General features: G+C 39.1%; 1 protein-coding gene across 1 annotated transcript in view; it reads left to right on the forward strand.

The window, feature by feature from the left end:
* MCTP1 (multiple C2 and transmembrane domain containing 1) overlaps positions 1 to 21,733 on the forward strand; it is a 447,676-nt gene that overhangs the window by 357,916 nt on the left and 68,027 nt on the right. The window contains exon 19 of the mRNA XM_054715060.1: positions 18,192 to 18,245. Within this exon, the coding sequence (XP_054571035.1) occupies positions 18,192 to 18,245 (54 nt within the window). The remainder of the gene's footprint in view (positions 1 to 18,191; positions 18,246 to 21,733) is intronic.

Genomic DNA, 21,733 nt, shown 5'->3' on the forward strand with positions numbered 1-21,733 from the left:
AATTACAAATGGATTTTTTTCACATTTTTTTTCTAATAGTTCATTGACAGTATATAGGAATACACAGATATTTTTGTATGTTCATTTTATATGCTGCAACTTTACTATATTTGTTTATTGCTTCTAATATTCTGTGGTGGAATCTTTAGGGTTTTCTATATAGAATTATGTCATCTGCAAATTGTGACTGTTTTACTTCTTCATTCCCTATTTGGGTACCTTTAATGTCTTTTTCTTGCTCTAGCTAGAACTTCCATTACTATGTTGAATAACAATGGTGAGAGTGGGCATCCTTGTTGTGTCCCTAATCTTAAAGGAACAGTTTTTAGTTTTTCACAATTGAGTAGTGTATTACCTGAGGTTTGTAATATATGTTGAGGTACTTTCCTTCTCTACCCATTTTATGGAGTGTGTTAATCATAAATGGGTGTTGTATCCATGGTAAAATACTTGAATAAATGAGTTATTGAATAAGTGAAACATTCCAGCAGAACCCAAATAGACCGGCCAAAGCTGAGCTGAGAAGAGAGGACTCCCATGTAAAGCACTTTGGATGTACAGACAGACCCTCTGTGCTTCATCAGGGCTTTATCATTCACACATAGTGGCATAGACCTCAGCCTCCTGTGTTTGCATCTCAGTACCAGAAGAGAACACATACTCACTCTTAACAGAAGCAGCACTGAGTCATACAGCCTGTAAACACATCTAAAAATGGATGATCACTCTCTTCTTTTTCCTGCTTATTTCAACAGCAATTTTCTCAATTTTTTCAGAAGGTCACCAGCTTGAAAAAAAGTATGAGGACATGAAAAGAATCAGACCTTTAGTTTTCCAATAAAATCACTAGCATAAAAAAGTAAAAACCAACAGCCAATCAGATGTCAGCAGAAAAGTTCATCCCCTGTAACCCCATTCAAAGCTGTTCACCAACTGCTTAGCTATGCCACCTGCTCACTGTACAGATTGGTCTCCCCACACACTGATGACCATCACCACATGTCCCTGGACATGGACCAACAGGCTTTCCACATTTTATCCATTCCTCACCACCACCATGCTACCATCTCCCTCTCAGTAAATGACCAGGCCTTCTACTTTACAAAATCGCCTCAAACTCCACCCAGCCCCTGAAACCTTCTGAGTTTGTCCTTAATGTAGGGTTGCCTATAAACCTATTTTTAGCAAATAAAAATTCAAATGCCCATTTAAGTAAGAATTTCAGATAAACAATGGGAGATGTTTACATATACTATAATAATAGTCACTGGTTATCTGAAATTCCTCCTGTATTTTTTTCTGGGAACTTTACTACAAATTATTTGCTCCTGTATTCTTGCCTCAATACCTATAGGAAGATGGTAGTTTTGAAATAAAAATCTGACTGTCTCTATCTGCTACTTCGGTCTTTCCACAACACCTTCAAGCATGACATAGAAGATTCCTTATGAACAGGCTCCAGGCAAACCATAGCTTCAGCTTTATCTCCCCTGTATTCCAGCAGAATCGTTTGTGTGTGTGTTTTGTTTTTTCAGTCCAGAATGTTTACTGAGCAAAATGTGGGAGTAGTAGGAAGACAGGAGGGGAGAGAGAACTACAGAAATGAACCAGAGGGTGCCCATGCTCTTCTGTAATCTCGTTCACCTGAAACCCGCCATTCACTGCTTTGGAGAGCATGAAACCAAGACTCAGATAGGTTATGGCAGTTGCAAAGGCTCACACAGCACAGTGGGACCTGAACCCAGTTCTAACTGGTTCCCAGGTGAGCACCCATTACACAGGCTCCGCATAACACAGTAGGAAGAAGAAAAGGAAGGATGCTCCTCTCTTTGTATTGACAGGGAATCTGAAGCCTAGGATAAGGCAGTGACGTCTGAAAAGACAGTGATTATTATGGGAGTGGCACCGATTGAGACACACACGGTGGCCCAGGGAAGGGCAGCACAGCCTGGGTCTGAAACTTAGTGGCGGTGCACGTACTGCACCAGCTCTGAGCAGTCCTGGAAGCCATGTGGGCCCTGGGGACAGACAGTAGTTGCCCGGCCTTGGCGTGGTGTGTGGCACCATGCTGGACAAGTGGCTGGGGGACTCGAGTCCTTGCTGCTGGAGCCATACATTACAGGGATTGAGGTCCAGCCAATAATACAGAGATTCAGTGGCCAGTGGGGGCTCAGCTATCCTAGGGCACCTCCTCAACCTGCACTGTGAACTTTTAGGGGACCCTGGCTTTGATGAGCAGATGTTGGCTTCTATAGCCATGGTGGTTAAGACCTTTCCATGGAGGAGGGGGTGAAGGAAGGGCCTTCGGCCTTAGAGAAAAGGAGATGTGGCCCACTCTGTGTGCCTTTTACGCTGTTCTTTAAAAATGTGTTTATGAGTGTAATGTCTATTTCTTGCTTGACATACATATTTTGTTTTGTCAAAAATTGAATTATATTAAGTGTACTAGTAGCATACCTACTTTTTACATTCAGCAACATATATATGAAATATCCCTCAAATTACTGGAAAACCACATTTTGAATATTTTTGCCACCCATAAGATTTTAATATTTTATACATATGTGCTTGTGTAATTACCAGTTATCTCTACCATTTTCTCTGGAGAACCATCCCTGACTTCCCTTCCAACCACCAGCCCACCCTACCAACACGCTCTGTAACAGGTTAAGTGAACTCACCCCTCTGAGTTCCCATATCCCCCTTGCTGTATTTTAATAATCACTGCTGGTCTTCCCCACCAGCCCAAAGTTACCCTAATTATATCTTCCATTTCTGTATCTAATCCCAGCACAGAGCAATATGTCTCAGACATAGCAGGATACCAATAGCTCAAAAGTTGTGTGATGAATAATTAGTCCAATCTTTCCTTCCAAATCAAAAATTGTCTAAATTTTATGCCTAATTATTTCCATTCAACAAAAGTTTATTGAACATTACAAGGCACTGTGCTGGCTGTTGATCAAAGATGAGTAGCCCTGGGTTTGCCCATGATAGTTTGTGTTGTAGTGAGGGAAACCACTAAATCGAATACATAAATAGAACAGGCACAGTGATAGAGGGCCATATATAATATGCAGAGTGTGCAGCCCAAAGACATTCGGATCATCCCAGATATATGTGTGTGTGCTGCATATATAAAGAAAAGGGGTCTAGCTATCTGCAGCCACAGCTCTTATTCCACTCGTCAGTCTGTCCCTTTCACCCAGTAACTAACTCCATGTTTGCCTTTAATACTTCCTCAGTTTATTGGCTATTCTTTTACTCTATCCTCAAACTGCAGTTAAACTTTAAATGGAAAAGATAAAATTGTGGAGTGGTAGAAGATGAGTGTTACCTGTACGTGACAATTCAGTTCACATAGAGAAAGATGTAAAGGTAAACACTTCTATTTTTAAAAGTCAATTTACTAAGGACTTTCCTCATAGGAACATAAACTTCTTGCTTTATATCTATTAGGGCTTGGGAAAGAGACTTAGAATTTAAAGTTAGTGATAGCTGCCATAGAGGACGCTTATAGTTAATCTTATATTTTTGTTCCCCACCATCTTCCTGAATCTCTCCCACTTTGCTCAGATTCTTCAAAGACCCATAAGAGAGTATAACAAGGTAAAGAGATGCTTTTCATTTTTTTAGAGGATTTCTGCCCTGAAACCCAGCTCCTTTTCTACCCAATAAATTATCTTTGGCATCTTTGAAGGAAACCTTAAGATCTTGCCCCATAAATGGCTGATTGTCTCTTATTTGAACCCCAGTTGACCCCTGCAGTTCAGGAACTCCTTGGAAAACCAACTTCTTAAACTCCCCTCAAAGCCTCCCATTGATCCAAAGAATTCACCATTCTAGAATGGTTCTCTAAATGTCCAAAACAAGCATTTATCTATATGTCAGCCAATTTTTCTATTATTTCTGTTATACTTCCTAAAGATTTGTTCCCACAATCTTGTGAATTCTATAATCAAGGAATGAGACTTAGAAAAGGAGAAAAAAAGGATACCCGCAATATTGTTCTCAGTTCTCAGGATAGACGTGTTATCCTATCTATTTCTAGTCCTATTTGTTCTTTCTGAATGATTTTGCATACTGCTCTTTGTAGGTAGCCAAAACTCTTTGCAACGTTATGGTGAGGAAGGTAGGATGTAGGGCTAGCAGAAGCACCTTCTTAGTTTGCATTACTAGTTTTGAGCATCATACTCCGTGTGGTGGGAACTGTTGGCAGATGGTCTGTTACCCTGTTTGTGTCCAGGTATTACCCCTGGTTCAGAAAGGCGACAGGAAATTGCAAGACCTCCATCAACAAACCAAAAGTGGAAGCCAAATGATATGTCTTTATCTGCATGTGAAAAAATGTTTATAAATCAGAACTATTATTAGGAAACCAATAATCTTGAGAGATTTTTATTCATTAATCATTTTAGTGTTGCATGAAATACAACACTAAAGCCTTTAAAGCCTTTCTACCACAGAACTAGAATAGTACACACAGGTAACCCAACTTCAATACGCCTTCAAAGGCATTTCTGTCATTTGTTACTGAACTTATTTCATCATTCAAAAAATAATAATTACTATTTCATATCATTTATTTTTTAAATTACCAAATATTTTGTTAGCAAGTTTAAATTTAAAAAAAAAATTTCCTAACCAAATTTTCTAAATGAATTACATTCACATGGGCAAAGTGAAGCATCTTTAAAAGGAGTATTGTCACTACACATTTCCTGTTGGTAGAGGTTAAGAGCTCAAACTGTGAAATTAGAAAGACCTGGGATTAAATCCCAGACCTTCTATCTGTTACCTGTATGAATTTACTCATTCCCCTAAGCCTCAATTTTCTCACTAGTTACAAGGTTGCTAATGCCTACCTTGCTGAGGTCTTGGGAAGATTAGAGACAGTTAATATACTGTATCAAGCATATAGTAAGTGCTCAATAAATGGCAATTAGGCACACAACCCTGTATAAAACAGGACAAGCCAGTGTGAGTATGGAGTTAAAACACTATATAAGTCACTACCTTTCTTGGAGAGTTGTTCCCTTGTAAGTACTATTGGAGAGGATGGATTTCCATGGCCATTAGTCATTCTTGATTTTGAGGCTGTAGACAAAGACAATAGCATTGCCACAGAAAGATTTCCTGTCCAGCCGGCGTGACTCAATGGTTGAGCATGGACCTATGAACCAGGAGGTCAGGGTTTGATTCCCAGTCAGGGCATATGCCTGGGTTGTGGGCACGATCCCCAGTATGGGACATGCAGGAGGCAGCCAATGACTCTCTCATCGTTGATGTTTCTATCTCTCTCTCCCTCTCCCTTCCTCTCTGAAATTAATATATATATATTAGAGGCCCAGTGCATGATTGAATCATGCACATGTAGGGTCCCCTACACGCTTTCGCTTTTCGCGGTGGAGCTGGGTGCCTGTCCGCTGGTGCCGGAGCAGACAGGCACCCAGCTCCCCCACTTTTGATGGTCCGCGGCCGCTGAGGGGGGCTACCCTGCTGTTGAGAGGCGCAGGGGGCGGGACTCCCGCCCCCTGCGCCTCTCAACAGCCGCTGAGGGGAGCTGCCGCGGACACCTGGCTACCCTGCCGTTGAGAGGTGCAGCTGGGTGTCTGTGGCAGGCCCCCTCAGCGGCCGCGGATCTGGCCGTTGAGAGGCACAGGGGGCAGGAGTCCCGCCCCCCTGCGCCTCTCAACAGCAGGGTAGCCCCCCTCAGTGGCAGCGGATCTGTGCCTCTCAATGGCCGGATAGGCCACCCCGAGTCCCGCCCCCCAGCCTCCCGCCTGCCCAATCGTGGGCGTAGCGGAGTGATGGTAATTTACATGTTACTCTATTATTAGATAGGATATATATATATATATATATATATATATATATATATATACACACACACACACACACACACACACACACACACACACACACACTAGGGGCCCGGTGCACGAAATTCATGCACTGGGGGTCGGGGGTCCCTCAGCCCAACCTGTCCCCTCTCACATACTGGGAGCCCTCAAGGGATGTCCTACTGACGGCTTAAGCCCGCACCCCACAGGGAGCGTACCTAAGCCGCAGTCTGGCCTCCCTTTGTGGGAGACAACCAGGCTGGTCAGGGGAAGGCACCAGCCCCATCACCCCACTGCTGCAGCCACTGTCAGTCACCGCAGCCACCAAGGTGTTTTCATCAACACCAACTCCAGTCCCTTCACCAAGAAAAAAATGACAACTTTCTTTAGGCATTTTCAAGTTGTGTCTTTCATAGGATATGCATTTCTTTCTTTATTTTTTATCCTCACCTGAGGGTATGTTTCCAATGACTTTTAGAGAATGTGGAAGAGAAAGGGAAAGACAGAGAGAAACACTTTGATTGGTTGCCTCCTGCATGAGCCCTGATCTGGGCCCCGGCCAGGGAGGAGCCTGCAACTTAGGTACATGCCTTTGATCAGAATCAAACCCAGACCCTGCTGTCTGCAGGCTGAGGCTCTATCCACTGAGTCAAACCAGCTAGGGCAGGATATGATATTTCTTAGCCCCTCCAGCAGCGGACCTTCATTTTTTTCTCCAGAAGTGTGGTGGAAAAACCCTAGATCACCTTTTTGGATTCTTATTACCCAAGTTACTAAGAATATTACCAGTGGCATACAGGAAGCTTAGCCAATGTGCAGTCAGAAAAGGTGTTTCCTCTATAGTTCACACCAATGGAGGGCTGAGCCCTTCCCAGGCCTAAAGCCTCTGGCTGAAGCTTTAGGCCTGGGAAGGGGACCTCCAGCTCCCTCTGATCACCGGCTCAGCCCCTGCCCAGGCCTGCCCAGACCGAAAGCCTCTTGGGCAGGAGCAGACCCCCAGCTCCCTACAATCAATCACAGGGGGTCCGCTCCTGCCCAGGCCGAAAGCCGACCCCCAGCTCTCTGCCCAGGTGATCAATCGCAGGGTGTCCGCTGGTATACCAGGCCGAAGCAACGCCCAGCTCCCTGGGATCGATTGCAGGGGTTCCGCTCTTGCACCAGGCCTGAGCGGACACCCAGGCCTGAGCTGGAGCCTGAGCAGACACCCAGCTCCCCGCCTCCAATGGCAGGGGTCAGCTCTGGGCACCTATGTATGCAAATTACCTGCCATCTTGGTCAGGTTTATTTGCATACTCGCTTTGATTGGATGGTGGGCGTGGCTTAGGCATAGTGAAGGTGCAGTCAATTTGCATATTACTGTTTTATTGGGTAGGATATATATATATACATACATACACACACACACACACACACACACACACACACACACACACACACACTAGAGGCCCAGTGCACAAAATTTGTGCACAGAGGGGGGGGGTGTCCCTCAGCCCAGCCTATACCCTCTCCAATCTGGGACCCCTCGAGGGATGTCCGAGTGCCCATTTAGGCCCGATCCCAGTGGAATCGGGCCTAAATGGGCAGTTGGTTATCCCTCTCACAATCCAGGACTGCTGGCTCCCAACTGCTTGCCTGCCTGCCTTCCTGATTGCCCCTAACCGCTTATGCATGCCAGCCTGATCACCCCCTAACCACTCTGCTGCCAGCCTGATTGATGCCTAATTGCTCCCCTGCCAGCCTGTTTGCCCCCAACTTCCCTCTTCTGCCGGCCCGGTCACCCCTAACTGCCCTCCCCTGCAGGGTTGATCACCTCCAACTGCCCTCCCTTGCAGGCTGGGTGCCTCCCAACTGCCCTCCCCTGCTGGCCATCTTGTGGTGGCCATCTTGTGTCCACATGGGGGCAGGATCTTTGACCACATGGGGGCAGACATATTGTTTGTTGGAGTGGTGGTCAATCTGCATATTACTCTTTTATTAGATAGGATAGAGGCCTGGTGCAGGAGTGGGGGCCAGCTGGTTTGCCCTGAAGGGTGTCCCAGATAAGGGTGGGGGTTCCCTTGGGGCATGGGGCAGCCTGAGTGAGGGGCCTGTGGTGGTTTGCAGGCCAGCCACGCCTCCTGGCAACCCAAGCGGAGGCACTGGTATCTGGAATTTATTTACCTTCTACAATTGAAACTTTGTAGCCTGGAGCAGAGCCAAGCCTCCTGCATGCTCCACCGGCAGCCATTTCTGTTTGAGTTAATTCACCTTCTATAATTGAAACTTTGTAGCCTTAAGCTGAGGCCTGAGCCTGGCCAGGGTGTGCAGAAAGCTTTGCTTTCTCTGTTACCACAGGCAACCCTGGCCTGGTCTCTCCAGCTCCGTGGCTGCCGCCATTCTGTTTGAATTTGTTTACCTTCTATAATTGAAACTTTGTAGCTTGAGTGGAGGCTTAGGCCTATCAAGGGCAGGCAGAAAGCTTGTTTCCCTCTGTTGCCTGGGAAACCTTGCTCTCGGTGGCTGTAGCCATCTTGGTTCGGTTTATTTGCATACTCGCCCTGATTGGCTGGTGGGCGTGGCTTGGGCTGGTGGGCGTGGCTTGGTGTAGCGGAGGTATGGTCAATTTGCATATTTGTCTATTATTAGGTAGGATATATATACAACACTAAAGCCTGAAATACAACATATATATATATTTTTTAAGATTTCCTATGTGTATAATCCCTCTGCTATGTATATGGAAGTCCCACAGGGACAAAAAAAAAGTAAATTTATCAACAGAAAAAGCAGATGCAGATATTTGAGCAATTTTCTACAGATTAAAGGTTCTTGGTAACTGAATTTTACAGAAATACTAGAAACGTATGCCATTTCACAGACCATGTCCATAAATAATTGAAAGAAACATTTTTCTTGATTATTGTTATACAAATCTACACCATGCACAATGCATAAACACAAAGGCTGCCTCCCCACCCCCAATGAGTAAAAACAGGGCATTTCCCTGAAACCATCACTAAATTTAAAGCAGAATACTTCTCCCTAACAGTCTCACTCTGGACATCAACTAAGAGAAGGGGAAAGGTAAACCTACGTTAGCATACCAGGCCTGGGCACAGGGACTAATTTTAATAAATCAGAATAGGACATGAAAATGTCAACTTAATCAAGCATTTAAATTTTATTAATCAAGCCTAATTTTTATGAGTGCAAATAATCACTGAAGCTGGACAAATTTGTTCTCGATTGCATCAGAAACATAATTTTAATATTTAATGGACTGATGAATTTAAATAGAGAATTATCTTTATGAAACATGCTCTTCATAATTTGCCATTAAATGAGAAATAAAAAAAACCAACATAAATCTTACATAAAGGTTATTTAACTAAATGTTGGTACTATAAGTATAATAAATGCATTATGCACTAATTTAGCAATCACACAGTACACTACATAAAGCCGAAGTGATAAGTGGAGCAGGCCCGCTTTTCCTAGAATGTAGAGCTCTTGTGTTGTATTGTGGGAAGCTCACGATGAAATGGGTATGGAGGTTTTGTGTGAGGTTTCATGAACATTCTTTTCATTCAGGCTTTTATGCTACAATTCACCATTCACCACAGACATTCTTCCAGTTCAAATGTAGGTCCAAGCCCACAAGGGCTGTCTTTTGTGAAGTGATTATTCTTTACAAAAAAAAAAAAGGATAAAAACTATTTTTCATTATTATTTATAGAAAATGGATATAAGGGGGAAAATGAAGTTTTCTGACTATATGATTTGTGACATTCAAAACATGCTTCATTATTAAAGTTAAATTTTTTAGCAATATTCTCAGGCCTCAAAATTTCTAGGCACAAGAAAAAAAATCAAATTAGCATCAGAATATTTTTTCTCTTCAAATGTCCACCGGTTCTTCTAACCCCCTTCCCTACTCCCAGTATATCCTTTCAAATAGGCAGTAGCTGTGAATTTTTATAAAAAGTGAATCAAACCTTATAAATTTTCCTAATGTTAATCTCCAAGATAAATGATTTTGTTTTTGTTTTCCAATCTTATTCTTTAAAGGTTCCTAATGTTTCAAAAGTGTAGCATTTCCCTGCATTGCATGTGCTAAACTATATATTTACCTGACAAAGAACTTCTTGCCTATTGTGGCTTTAATGCTCCCAGACATATCGGATGGGGATAGAGCAAAGGGCATTTCTGGGAAGACTGGGGATTGGAGGACATGGCGCTCACAGAGGTCAGAGCAGCTCCTCTTGCTTTGCAGAAAATGTTTTACAAAGGCAATGCGGACTCTTCATTAGACACAGAAAATAAAATTCCTTTGGTTGTTTTTAATATTTAAGTATTTCAAATTATGCCTTTTTGTTACAACTTGGTGACTCTGGAATGGAAATTTGACTTTCTATAGAGAGGCTTAAATACCTAATTTTCCTTTTATTTGAACTATGTTTATTATTAAGGGAAAAATGATTTGCTTTAAAAATGTTAAATTTTATAAAAACAGATCACTTACAAGTCTAATGGCTATCTTTTCGTTTCATTTGCAAAGCACGTTAAGCAATTCAATAATTTGGCCTTTTGTGTACATTTTGTGTCCATTTTTAACCTGAAAAATAATATAGTTTCAAGAAAGCATTATCATTTAAAAAGCATGCTGTAGGTTAATAGTTGACCTATTTTTCCCCAACTGAATTGAATTAATATGCAATATCCTAAAAACAATCAAGATAAGAATTTCCCCTGCAAGCAAAAATACAATACATTGTGAAGCCTTTAGATGGAGACATAGTTCAAATAAATACAAGAATTCAGTTCACAGTGCTTTGTGTAAGTATAAGAATGAACATTTAAGAATACTGAGAAGGAAATACAAGAAATTCATTTAAGATGCTTATACTGATCATAGAATTTATATTATATTTAGCCCTTCTTAATGGAAGGGTTTTTTCTGCGTATTAGGCTGACACTTAAAAAGTAAAAGGTTATGTACTCTTGGCCAGTAAAGTAAATTCACTGTCCTTGCACCTTACAGCAAAGCATATTATACTGCAAATAAGAATGCTGTTGTTGATGCAGAATACAGGCTGTATGTAATCAGTGGCATGCATCAGAAGTCATCTGATAGCCACATTAAAGCCACATTTCCTATTAAGAATCAGACTAAATTACAACATGGCACTTCCCAGAATGAGCCAAGGAAATGCATTCTGTAAGAAGAAATAATTGTATTTGAGTGTCTCTGTAAAAATCGGGAAGTCTTTTAGCAGTAAGTAATAATGCTTTTCTTTTTAGTCTGCCTTCTTTTGTACTGCAATATATTCAACCTCACTGGCAAGTCTATCACACTAATTATTATTACATCTAGTGGTTCAGTTATCTTGATGACAACTGTGGCTGAAATACTCCAAGGTCAAATTCTTAATAGTGTGAGTCAAACTAAGCAGCCATCATATATGCATTTGCTTTTGAGATATACTCGATGAGACAGTATATCCCAGACCTATTTATAAATCTTAACTATTTTTTTTTCAAAAGTGGGGCAAATTGTATGTACACAGCATTCATTTTGCAAAAGTTCCCCCTCAAAAATCTCATGAGAAGCACATGTCCTGTTCTGAAAATGACAGCGTAGGCTCACCTACAATAATCTTATTAACACAACAGTCTTCAGCTCGACCTCCTGTACTTTTAAGAGATGTGAGATAATCTGAGCGATTATATGCATCTTCTCAATCCCTGTGATACTTACACATGTAATAAATCCACTGGCACAAAAATGCATGCTCTGCTTGATTTCTGCACACACGGAATGGAATAAATGGACTCCAGACCATGTTGAAGAATGCTACGCTCCCCAGATCTTCCACATCTCTAGGGTGGAAATAGGCATTTACTTTGCAATGTATCCAAATAGCATGTGTGCACATTTGGATGTTCTATGAATATGAAATTAAATATGAAACTTCTTTCTTTTGTGACAGGTTTCTTGTTAATTTTTTAACATCACAGTTGCACATCAGGACAGTAGTGATTTCTTTAACTTAATATGTTGCTTTTTTTATAGATTGTTTGAGTAAAGCTTTTGAATTGTGCAACTGTTCATTCTGGACATAACAAAACATCTACTTAACTCAAAGATTATTTCCTGGGAGAAAAGTAAACATACAAAAGAAACTGGTTTGTGTCGGCTTTGGCTTTTGAGGGTTTTGGGCTTTGTGGTACTCAAGATAAGGGTAACATAACCAAGATTCTTTGGGTTCCTTTTTGCTTAAAGGGGTATAAATTAGTGGAAGGCTTTATCCCTGGGAAAATCATAATATGGCATGTTTTAATAATTATTCATGGAATTTTTAACCCCCTTTGAAACTTTAGTCTTAAAACTTGCAAACTAAAATGATATTAAAAAACAATAAGTAGTATCCACTGTCCCATAATGATTTTAATTTGAAGTTTACCAAATTCACTTTTCCTCATCCTTTCACTGTCTTGGTCTTTCTTCTCTGCACCCGTCTGGTCCCTCACTTATACATCTTTGTCTGGTGGAATAAATCTAAACGTCATATTTTTATTCAGATTACCAACATTATTATTAACATTTCAGCCAGATAAAATTTTATTTCCTTGTAAATCATAGAGTGTTTAGCTATATTGAATTATAATTAAGTCATAATGTTAAAAAGAGCTGCCATACAACTATATAAAATACATAGATTCTACAGATGCAATTTTGTTCCATTTTGAAAATAGATTATTTTTTCAATGTACAGCCACATATTATATTTTATATGGTAATGACAAATGTCCAGCAAATATGGACTAGGAAAGGAGAAATTTGCTTTTAAAAATAATGTTTTCTGCTTATTCTTTGGGGCTGTAATGTCGCTGGCATGCTGCATTTGGGGCTGTCTACGTGTGTTTTTTAAAATGTCATCTCTATTAGTATTACATTCAAGGAATAGTACCAAGAATCAGTTCTTTCAAGACCTTCCTCCAGTGTGTGGCATATAAGTCTGTGACGAGCGACATTACAGAAGGTCATGTCACTTTTAACTGCTTGCATTACATCTTTCTGATTTCCCTGGTGCCCTTCCTTTGTTTGATTAATACTACTTGTTTTCAAGCAAGGTATCAGAAAGCATAATTTGGAAAGAGAATTCTAGAGCCCATCTAAATTATTCCCCCTTAAGAATAAAAGGAGAAAAAAAAAACCCAACTGTAGAAATGTATGTTTTCTAACATACTCATTTTTTCCTCACTCTTCATTATTTTCCTTAAGGAAATACTACATATGTATTGTTATTGAATTATTGCTGACAAATATTTGGGCAACTGGACTTTGTGTACTTGAAAACAAAGCTAAGTAGTCATTTTCTTTTTCATTTGGAGAGAAAAAGCTGGAATTTGACACTAGGACTCTTAGTTTATTTGTTTTCCTTAGTTAAGTGCTAAACTCTAGCACTCTCTTTCTAAATAATAGGTGTTATTTGAGTTCTCTGGAACATGTTGCAATTTTGTGCAGTCATTAAACGTACTTCAGTGATATACACAGTTTGTTTTTAAAAGCTCAGTTTGCAGTTTCTATATTCATTGCATTTGGCCAGGGCTCATGTCTTAAAGCACAGACTAGCTTCTGAGGCACTCTTGCCTTCAAAGGCATCTATTTCACTGGACCATTAAAGCCTGAAAATTAGTTGTGAAAGCATTATCATTTTAATTGGAATCTTTATCCATGCCTCTACCTGTGCCCTTCTATGTGTTTCTTAATGAAACATGAACCGGAATTTTGTATCTGGTTAACAACACTGAATATTTTGCCCAGAAAAAAAAAATTTAATTTCAGAAAATAATGTTTAAAATATTATTAAATTAATGTTATTTTTATTTTTATTAATAGCCAACATTTTTGAGTACTTCAATACAGGAACTTTGCTAAGCACTTTAAATATACTATCTCATTGGATCCTTGATCAACACGTGGAATAGGTGCTATTATTATCTCCATTTTCCAAGCCCCCTTAAACTTCACCTTAGCAAAATATAATAGTGGGATACATTCTGAAGCAGCTTAGAGGCATCAATAGGAAAGCCACCTATATTATAAATGCTCACTTGTAGGTATTTATGGTGTAACATTAAAAGGGTGCTGGGGGCGGGGAAAGCCCTCACTGGAGCACTAAACACAACACAGGGGCCTCTTGCTAACACAACACTCTTCTGCCAAATGTAAAAGCAAATGGTTGCATTGGGTTGTCCTGGCTGCACATTTGTGAAGCAATTGTGCATAGCCAATTGCCCACTTGTGAAGGGGAAGAACAGTTTTGGTTTCACAAATGAAGAGCCTGAATCTGCAGACCTCTTTGAGTCATTCTCGAACATAAGATTTGCAGTTGATTTGTAAAATGTGTAAATTAAACTTTCGGGGTTTTTTATGGTTCAGTAATATTTTGAATTTTTGAAAATCAACTAGAAGATATTGGGAGATTGCCCAGTTGGTGTTGCTCAGTGGTTGAATCAATCCATGAACCAGAGGGTCATGGTTCAATTCCCCGATCAGGGCACATGCCCAAGTTGTAGGCTCAATCCCCAGTAGGGGACGTGCAGGAGGCAGCAGATCAATGATTCTCTCTCATCACTTATGTTTCTGTCCCTCTTTCCCTCTCCCTTCCTCTCTCTGAAATCAATAAAAACATATTTAAAAAAATAGTGGAGATTTCCAAATCTTAAAATGAAGGTTAAATATTCATGGTTTGTATTTCCAGGCAACTATTTCAAGGCATTTTGAATATTTGCTTTTATTAATCTGCATCATTGATTAGGCATAAGTCTTTCCAGGCCAGTTAGTTCTTCTGTGAGATAAATGATAGGCACTTTACTAAATTGTATTCAAGGATATGAAGAATAGATGATGTATTCATCTATTCACTCTATCACATTTCTTGAACACCCACTATGTATCTTGCCATCTGCTAGGCACAATTTAACACCACGATTCTGTCTTCCTAGCACCTGTAGAATAATAGTAAGTACTAAAGAGGGGAGGCATATAATACATTCTTAATAACTTTTGAAAATATTGTTGGAGTTTGTGCACAGGAATAAAAGTATAGTATTTATTTTATTTTTCTTAACATTTTTGATAAATGACTTTGTATGGGTAATTTTAGCAAAAAAAACCAAGTAACTTAATTTAATGTATATCAAATCATCATATTGGCTCTGGCTGGTGTGTGTCAGTTGGTTGGAGTGTCGTCTCATACACCAAAAGGTGGTGGGTTAGATTTTTAGTCAGGAACATACCCAGGTTGCAGGTTCCATCCCTGGTCAAGGAGCGTACAAGAGGCAGTCAATCGATGTTTCTCTCTCTCAAATTAATTCATAAAAATCATCATTGTTGTATACCTAAATATATACAATTTTTATTTATTTTTATAATTTTTTTATTTTTCAATTACAGTTGACATACAATATTATATTAGTTTCAGGTGCACAAAATAATGATGAGATATTTATAGGACTTACACAGTGATTTCCTCAATAAGTATAGTACCCAGTTGACACCATACATAGTTATTGCAATATTATTGGCTATATTTCCTATGCTGTTCTTTACATCCCCATAACTATTTTGTAACAATCAATTTGTACTTCTTAAGCCCTTCCCCCTTCCATCCATCCCTCCAACACTCCTCCCATCTGGCAAACATCAAAATGATCTCTATGTCTATTAGTTTGTTTCTGTTTTGATTATTTTTTTTAGAGTCCATATATAAGTGAAATCATATGATATTTGTCTTTCTCTGTCTGGCTTATTTCACTTAGCATAATATTCTCTAGGTCCATTTGTGTTGATGCAAATGGCAAGATTTCATTCTAGTTTATGGCTAAGGAATAAACTTTTTTATCTCTTTGTCTATCAATGGCCACTTAGGTTGACATCAAAAAAATAAAATAGGTAAATGACCATTCTTAAAGATTACTTATTCTAAATCTAAAATTTAAAACATCATTTTATTAGAGATACAAAATAATAATAATTTTTTAAAAATCTTGTGAGAGGGGAATTTTTTTCTTTTTATTTTCTTTTAGAACTGGATAGGGGTTGAGAGGTTGCTCTCTACTGTTCCATAGTCTGGTTTAAGTTCTAGTTCAGCTCTTAGGTGAATTCTTTAGATGCAACACATACCAATATACTGAAATATTGTGACTGCCTTTCCTATTTAAAGTTCCATCACAAATAGCCCAATTTGGAATAGCCTGGCATATAGCAACTAATTATTGTTGTCTGTATACTTAGGATATGAATACTTAAAATTTTTAGTAAATTGAAAGTCAACATGAAAAATTATCTGATAGTCCTCATTTAAATTACGGGGTTATAAGCCTCTTTAGAGCTGTCATGAGTATAGATGAATTATCTAGGTGTTCCTCATTTTGTATTTCCACAGTACCTAGCACTGTGTTCCTTGGACAAGGGGATTTATAAGAGTGCTTATGGAGTGACATAATATAGTACTAGAGAGAAGGTCAAGAATCCTTCTTTCTTTCTGAGGCTGAATTGCTTTGTATGTCCCAAAATAAGTGTAAACTCTCACCAGATATTGGAAACAGATATTGTGCTACTATGGTTTCTTCAGAATGCTGAATGTCCCAATGAAAGACCACAGAATTCTACCATGTGATAAAATATTTAAAGTATGACATTAAATTAGGAACAATCTCACAGATTGTCAGATGCTTTGAGTCATATCAGTTCTGAAGGCTTGTGTTTGGGCTATTCTTTTAAAGCAGTTAATGCATTTAGAAATATCTGAGGAAAATTATTAGAATAACTGAGATTCCTGACATATTATCTCAGTTTATGTAACTCGTTGCATAATACAGTCTTAGTTATTGACGTTTTCATTCAATAATTAAGCATATTCCTGTTTTGTATCAGAAAGCCACGTGAAAGAAGGACTGGTGGTCTCTATCTTCTAAAGTTAATGAGCTTTGGGAGAAAGGTTAAAATATTTGTTAATCACTATTCTATCACGTTTATTCAGAGGTAGAGGTACAGACTAGATAAAAAATAAAAATGTCACAAGAATGAGAAATGACATAAATAGAATAATAATAAATTGCCATTTACTTGAATAACGCCCCCCCCCCCCAAATTTTTTTAATTGTTGGTTTCTGTGGAATATTTGTGTGTGTGTGTGTGTGTGTGTGTGTGTGTGTATGTGTAAAACCATAATACAACACCTGAAACAGGTTGAAGTTCCATTAATAATGGCTGTACACCCTGGCCGGTTTGGCTCAGTGGATAGAGCATCAGCCTGTGGACTAAAGGGCATATGCCGGGGTTGTGGGCTCAATCCCCAGTAGGGGGCATGCAGGAGGCAGCCAATCCATGATTCTTTCTCAGCATGGATATTTCTCTCTCTCTCTCTCTCTCTCTCTCTCTCTCTCTCTCTCTCTCTCTCTCTCTCTCTCCCCTCTCTCTCTCTCTCTCCTCCCTCTTCCTTCCTCTCTGAAATGAATAAAAATATATTTAAAAATAAAAAAATAATGGCTACAGTCATTTGTTTAATGACTGCACAATACTGATTGAGGCAAGCAGAAATTATGTGGCAAATCCAAAAATGACTGTTCCATTCTGCTGAGATAGGTAAACCAGGAACCATTTAAAAAGACATACATGTATACCCACCTATATTACATACATATTACACACATTTGATTATTGAATATATTTCTAATTTTCTTTCAATAATAATGTTCAGTCTTGTTGTAAAATCACAGAGAATTAAAGTTAGCATACAAGGTAAATCATAAAATCAAAAAGTAATACAGACTTAGTTAGAACTTGACATTTATACATAAGAATTAAAATTTTTGTCATGAAAGATGTTGTTAGTTTTATGCCATTGATCACCAGCATGAATCAATGAACAGACATATTTCTTTATCTTAGAGTTTGCTGAAAAGTAAATTAAAAATAGCAGAGCTGTTTTCTGCTTAGTTGTCTAGCTCCAAATTTAAAGTGCCTAATTAATGTAGACAGCAGAATAGGTAAAAAGGAAATTTCCTGATTTAAAGCATCTCTCAAATTATGTTCATTTACCTTATGCATTATTTCAGATTGTTTCAGTTGTCACAGAATATTTCACACAATGGGGTTCCCCTGACTGGGATTCAGTTCCCTGGTTTTAATCAATTAAAGGCATGGCATTTCCCTCATCCTTATCTCTAGATCAAATATTCCCTCTCCGTGCTTCTGTTTCAAATGTTAATAAAGTTTTCATTTCCAAAAGGTTCAAAATGACAGAACAAAACTCTCTCTTTTAAGAGCATGAAAACGACTTCTGTTTCTGTCTGCAGGTAGTGGAGGACATGCTAGAGGACGAGGAAGAAGAAGATGACAAAGATGACAAGGTAATTATCTTTCCCAGCACTTGGGTACCTGGGGATGGGGAAATGTAGACCTGACACTGTTTTCACAGACAGTTAAAAAAGGGGTTGAAGTGTTCAAGTCCAGAAAATTGGACAGTGCTGTTTATCATCCTAACAATGCCACCGCATGTTGCAAAGAGGGAGAGAGGGCTATAAATCCTCTTCGCTTTTGTCCAGAGCTGGGTCAAATATTTTTCTGCTAGGAACAAAAAAAAATAATAATAATTCAGCTTGTCTGGAACTTGATAGCTTGCGTGAAGATAACGGCAGTGACAACTGTTTTTGAAGGGCAAAAATTTGTCCTATCTTGAGTATTACAAATCAGGCTACACTTTGGGGAAAGAGAGAAGAGAAAAAATAGCAGGCTGCATGAGCTGAACATGGATATTGTCATCTGTAATTTTCGAAAAATTGCTCATCAGAGGAACACATGTGAGCGGAGGGCATTTAAATAATCCCAGTGCTACTGCCCTCTGCTTAGACTTGACTTGGAATGGCCCCGTGGCTCCTTGGTCAGGGAAGTGTGGTCAGAGAGGCTCATTTTTCAATTGCTGGTTGGCTTGTGGATGGTGACCGCGGTAAATAACAGCTAGTTTCTGGGACTGCTTGGATTGGTTGTCCCCTGGGGAGAGAGGACAACTGGAGGGAGGAATTGGAATGACCTTGCACCACTGCAGCAGCGGCTGGGGTTGGAAGAACGGCTTTCTGTGGCAAGGAGGATAGCGATGCTGGTTTATAGTGCTTGGGCAGGTCAAGATCTAAAATGTAAAAAGTCCTAGGGTGAGATTGGGAGGAGGGAAAGAAGCTATCATTCATTATTTCTGTGCTGTTCGGCATCTAAAACCAGATTTTTGACCTTCACCAGAAACTATCTGAATTCTGTTATAGTAAAGCAGTGAAATTTTTTTGAAGAAAGGGAGAAAAACAGTGTATCTTCATTTATACCCTTGACCTTTGGTTCCAGGAGAGATGTACAGTTATATTTTAGTTTAAGATTTTGTGTGCTGGAAGTTAGCATTGAAAATGTCAAAAAAAAATTCACAGTGATTAGTTAACTCCCAAATGATTTTTTTCCTAATATTAATGCTTAAAGGAAAATGGAAACACACATACACACACACACACACACACACACACACACACACACACACACACACACATTCTCCCTTCTAATGTGATTTCAAATATTTTTAAATTGATAGAGCTTTTATGTAAAATTTTTCTTATGTACATCATTTAGTCATTAGTGACATCATCAAATATAAACTAACAAAAATAGTTCTGCAAAAACACCTATGTGCTTGTTTTTAATGTTAAATAACATGAGCATACACTTATGGCAATAAATGATATGATTTATTGTTAAGGTCAGTGGTAGAGCTGTAGAGAGCCTGTATTTTAACGCAACATGCCAGCTCTGAATCATCATTTCTCTGCTGATAAGCACTGAGCTGCCATCCATTTATGGCCATTTTCCCTTGCTTGTTGCTGCTTTATTATTAAAGCTACCATAAAGATCCATTCCGACAGCGGGCGTTTCCCCAGAAATGTTAATAAATGGAAACCCTTAGTGAAGTCTAGTACTTCAGTGTCCTGCTTGAAGTCAGCCTGTATTTTATAGCCAGTTTGTTGGTATTCTATACCACTAATCCCATCTTTATGGTCATTTCTTAATAGAGAGGATGTTAGCTGTGGGAAACCAATAGCACACCTGGTTGACCAGCTTACCAAAACATAGATGCCAAGTAGAATACACCATGGTGGACATAACGGCAGACCTCCGAAGTGGCATCATTGTGATCCAGTGTTTGGTGGTCTGAAATTGATAGCGCCTTGCTAACGCGTTTTTAGATCTAGTTTCCAAAGTTGATTGAAAGGAGTGCTTAAATTACTATGTGAATTCAACTGTATTCTTCTGTACAGAATGCCAACAAACAGTGTGTTTTCCATCTGAAAGGACTGTGAGCTGATTTTCATAAATCCAGTTCTTTATTTGAATGATATATAAGGAGGTTTCTCTTTTTATTCATAATGCAATTTATAGCATAAAAATCATATCTGAACAAAAAGAAAATCTCAAATGTAATAACTTATATTTTAGGGGCTTGCATGATAGAGAAAAGAATCTTAGAGTGGATATTTTGAAATACAAAGTTTTTACTCTAAGAAATGGAAATATGAGAGGGTCCTTCAAGTTTCTGTTTACCAGCTTCCATCTCTTGACTGGCTCTCGCAGCGGTAAATTTTGTAAGTCTTGGCTATCAGTGCGTCTGAGTGGGAGAAGGGTAATTTCCTACTTTAAAAAATGCATTGGTTCCTCTATTTAAAGTTTGTGTATAGAGTCATGCGTAATGGAATTTCATGAGAAAACAAATGTATTTTTTGCCATACGAGCAGGTGCTGACCTCTCGCTCTCATTATTTCTCTGTTTTCTCATATGGTATAATAGTAGGGTCAGGTCAGTGGGTCCTCTTATAGGATAAAAGTAAAAAAGATTAATAAATGTGCCAAAGCCTCACTTTAATTGAACCTGAAGCATATGTTGCAAGTATGTAAAATATGTCCCAGATGTTTCACCAAGGCCAGTGTCTTGGCTTTCCCTGATTACCACAAGGCAACTATTAGTCCTATAACCTTTGGACTTGGGGGTAAATGGGGTATTACGTGGCACAGAATGAGAGCACCTGTTTTCCATTCAGCAAAGACCCCTGGCAGGCTTTGCCTAAGCCTATCCATATGTTTTCACTTAGCAGATTGTTGGGCGATTATGAAAAGTGTCTTTCTTTAGAGCCAACATTGATATTAGTCACTCACAATGAAAGGGCAAGTCATTGGCTACTTGACAAGGTCCGTGTGGGCATAAACTGAAGTCATTTATTTCATTTGAGCTGGGAGTGTTTTCTCTCAACATAATTATATAGATGGTATAAGAAGTTGAAGCAGACAAAGCTATAATTACTTAACATAGTGGTTTTATAATAGCCTTTCTCTAGTGCTGACTTTAGCACCTGGGAAGACTTTGGTTAAAGTTGGTAAAAGCTAAGTCATGATTTACCTGAATCCCCAGACCTTGAAGTTTTGTACATGATGGCCGTTTGAGTATTTGTATGTGTGTGTGAGTTCTTCCTTTTTACTAAAACAGCTAACCATTATTCAGCTCAGGGTTTGTGATCCTCAGACTTATTCCAGAATCCATTGTTGACATTTATGTAAATCTAAATTTTGGTGGCTTTTCTCTTAATTCAATTCTATAATTTTCACAAAGGTAGAGAATATGGGTTTTAACTGGTGGGTCTTAATTATGAATCATTGACTTGCTGATATTTTCACTTACCTGCATTATGTTAAGCTTTGCTGGAAATGCAATGTTTCCTGGATTAAATGTTAGAAAGACATCATATTGTATTCTCAGTTCCCTTTGTTGTAGAATATTTTTTTTCTGCCATCAACCACAAAGTCGCAGTTTGTTC

Source organism: Eptesicus fuscus, chromosome 4 (genome assembly GCF_027574615.1).
Source record: "Eptesicus fuscus isolate TK198812 chromosome 4, DD_ASM_mEF_20220401, whole genome shotgun sequence".
Classification (NCBI taxonomy): Eukaryota; Metazoa; Chordata; class Mammalia; order Chiroptera; family Vespertilionidae; genus Eptesicus; species Eptesicus fuscus.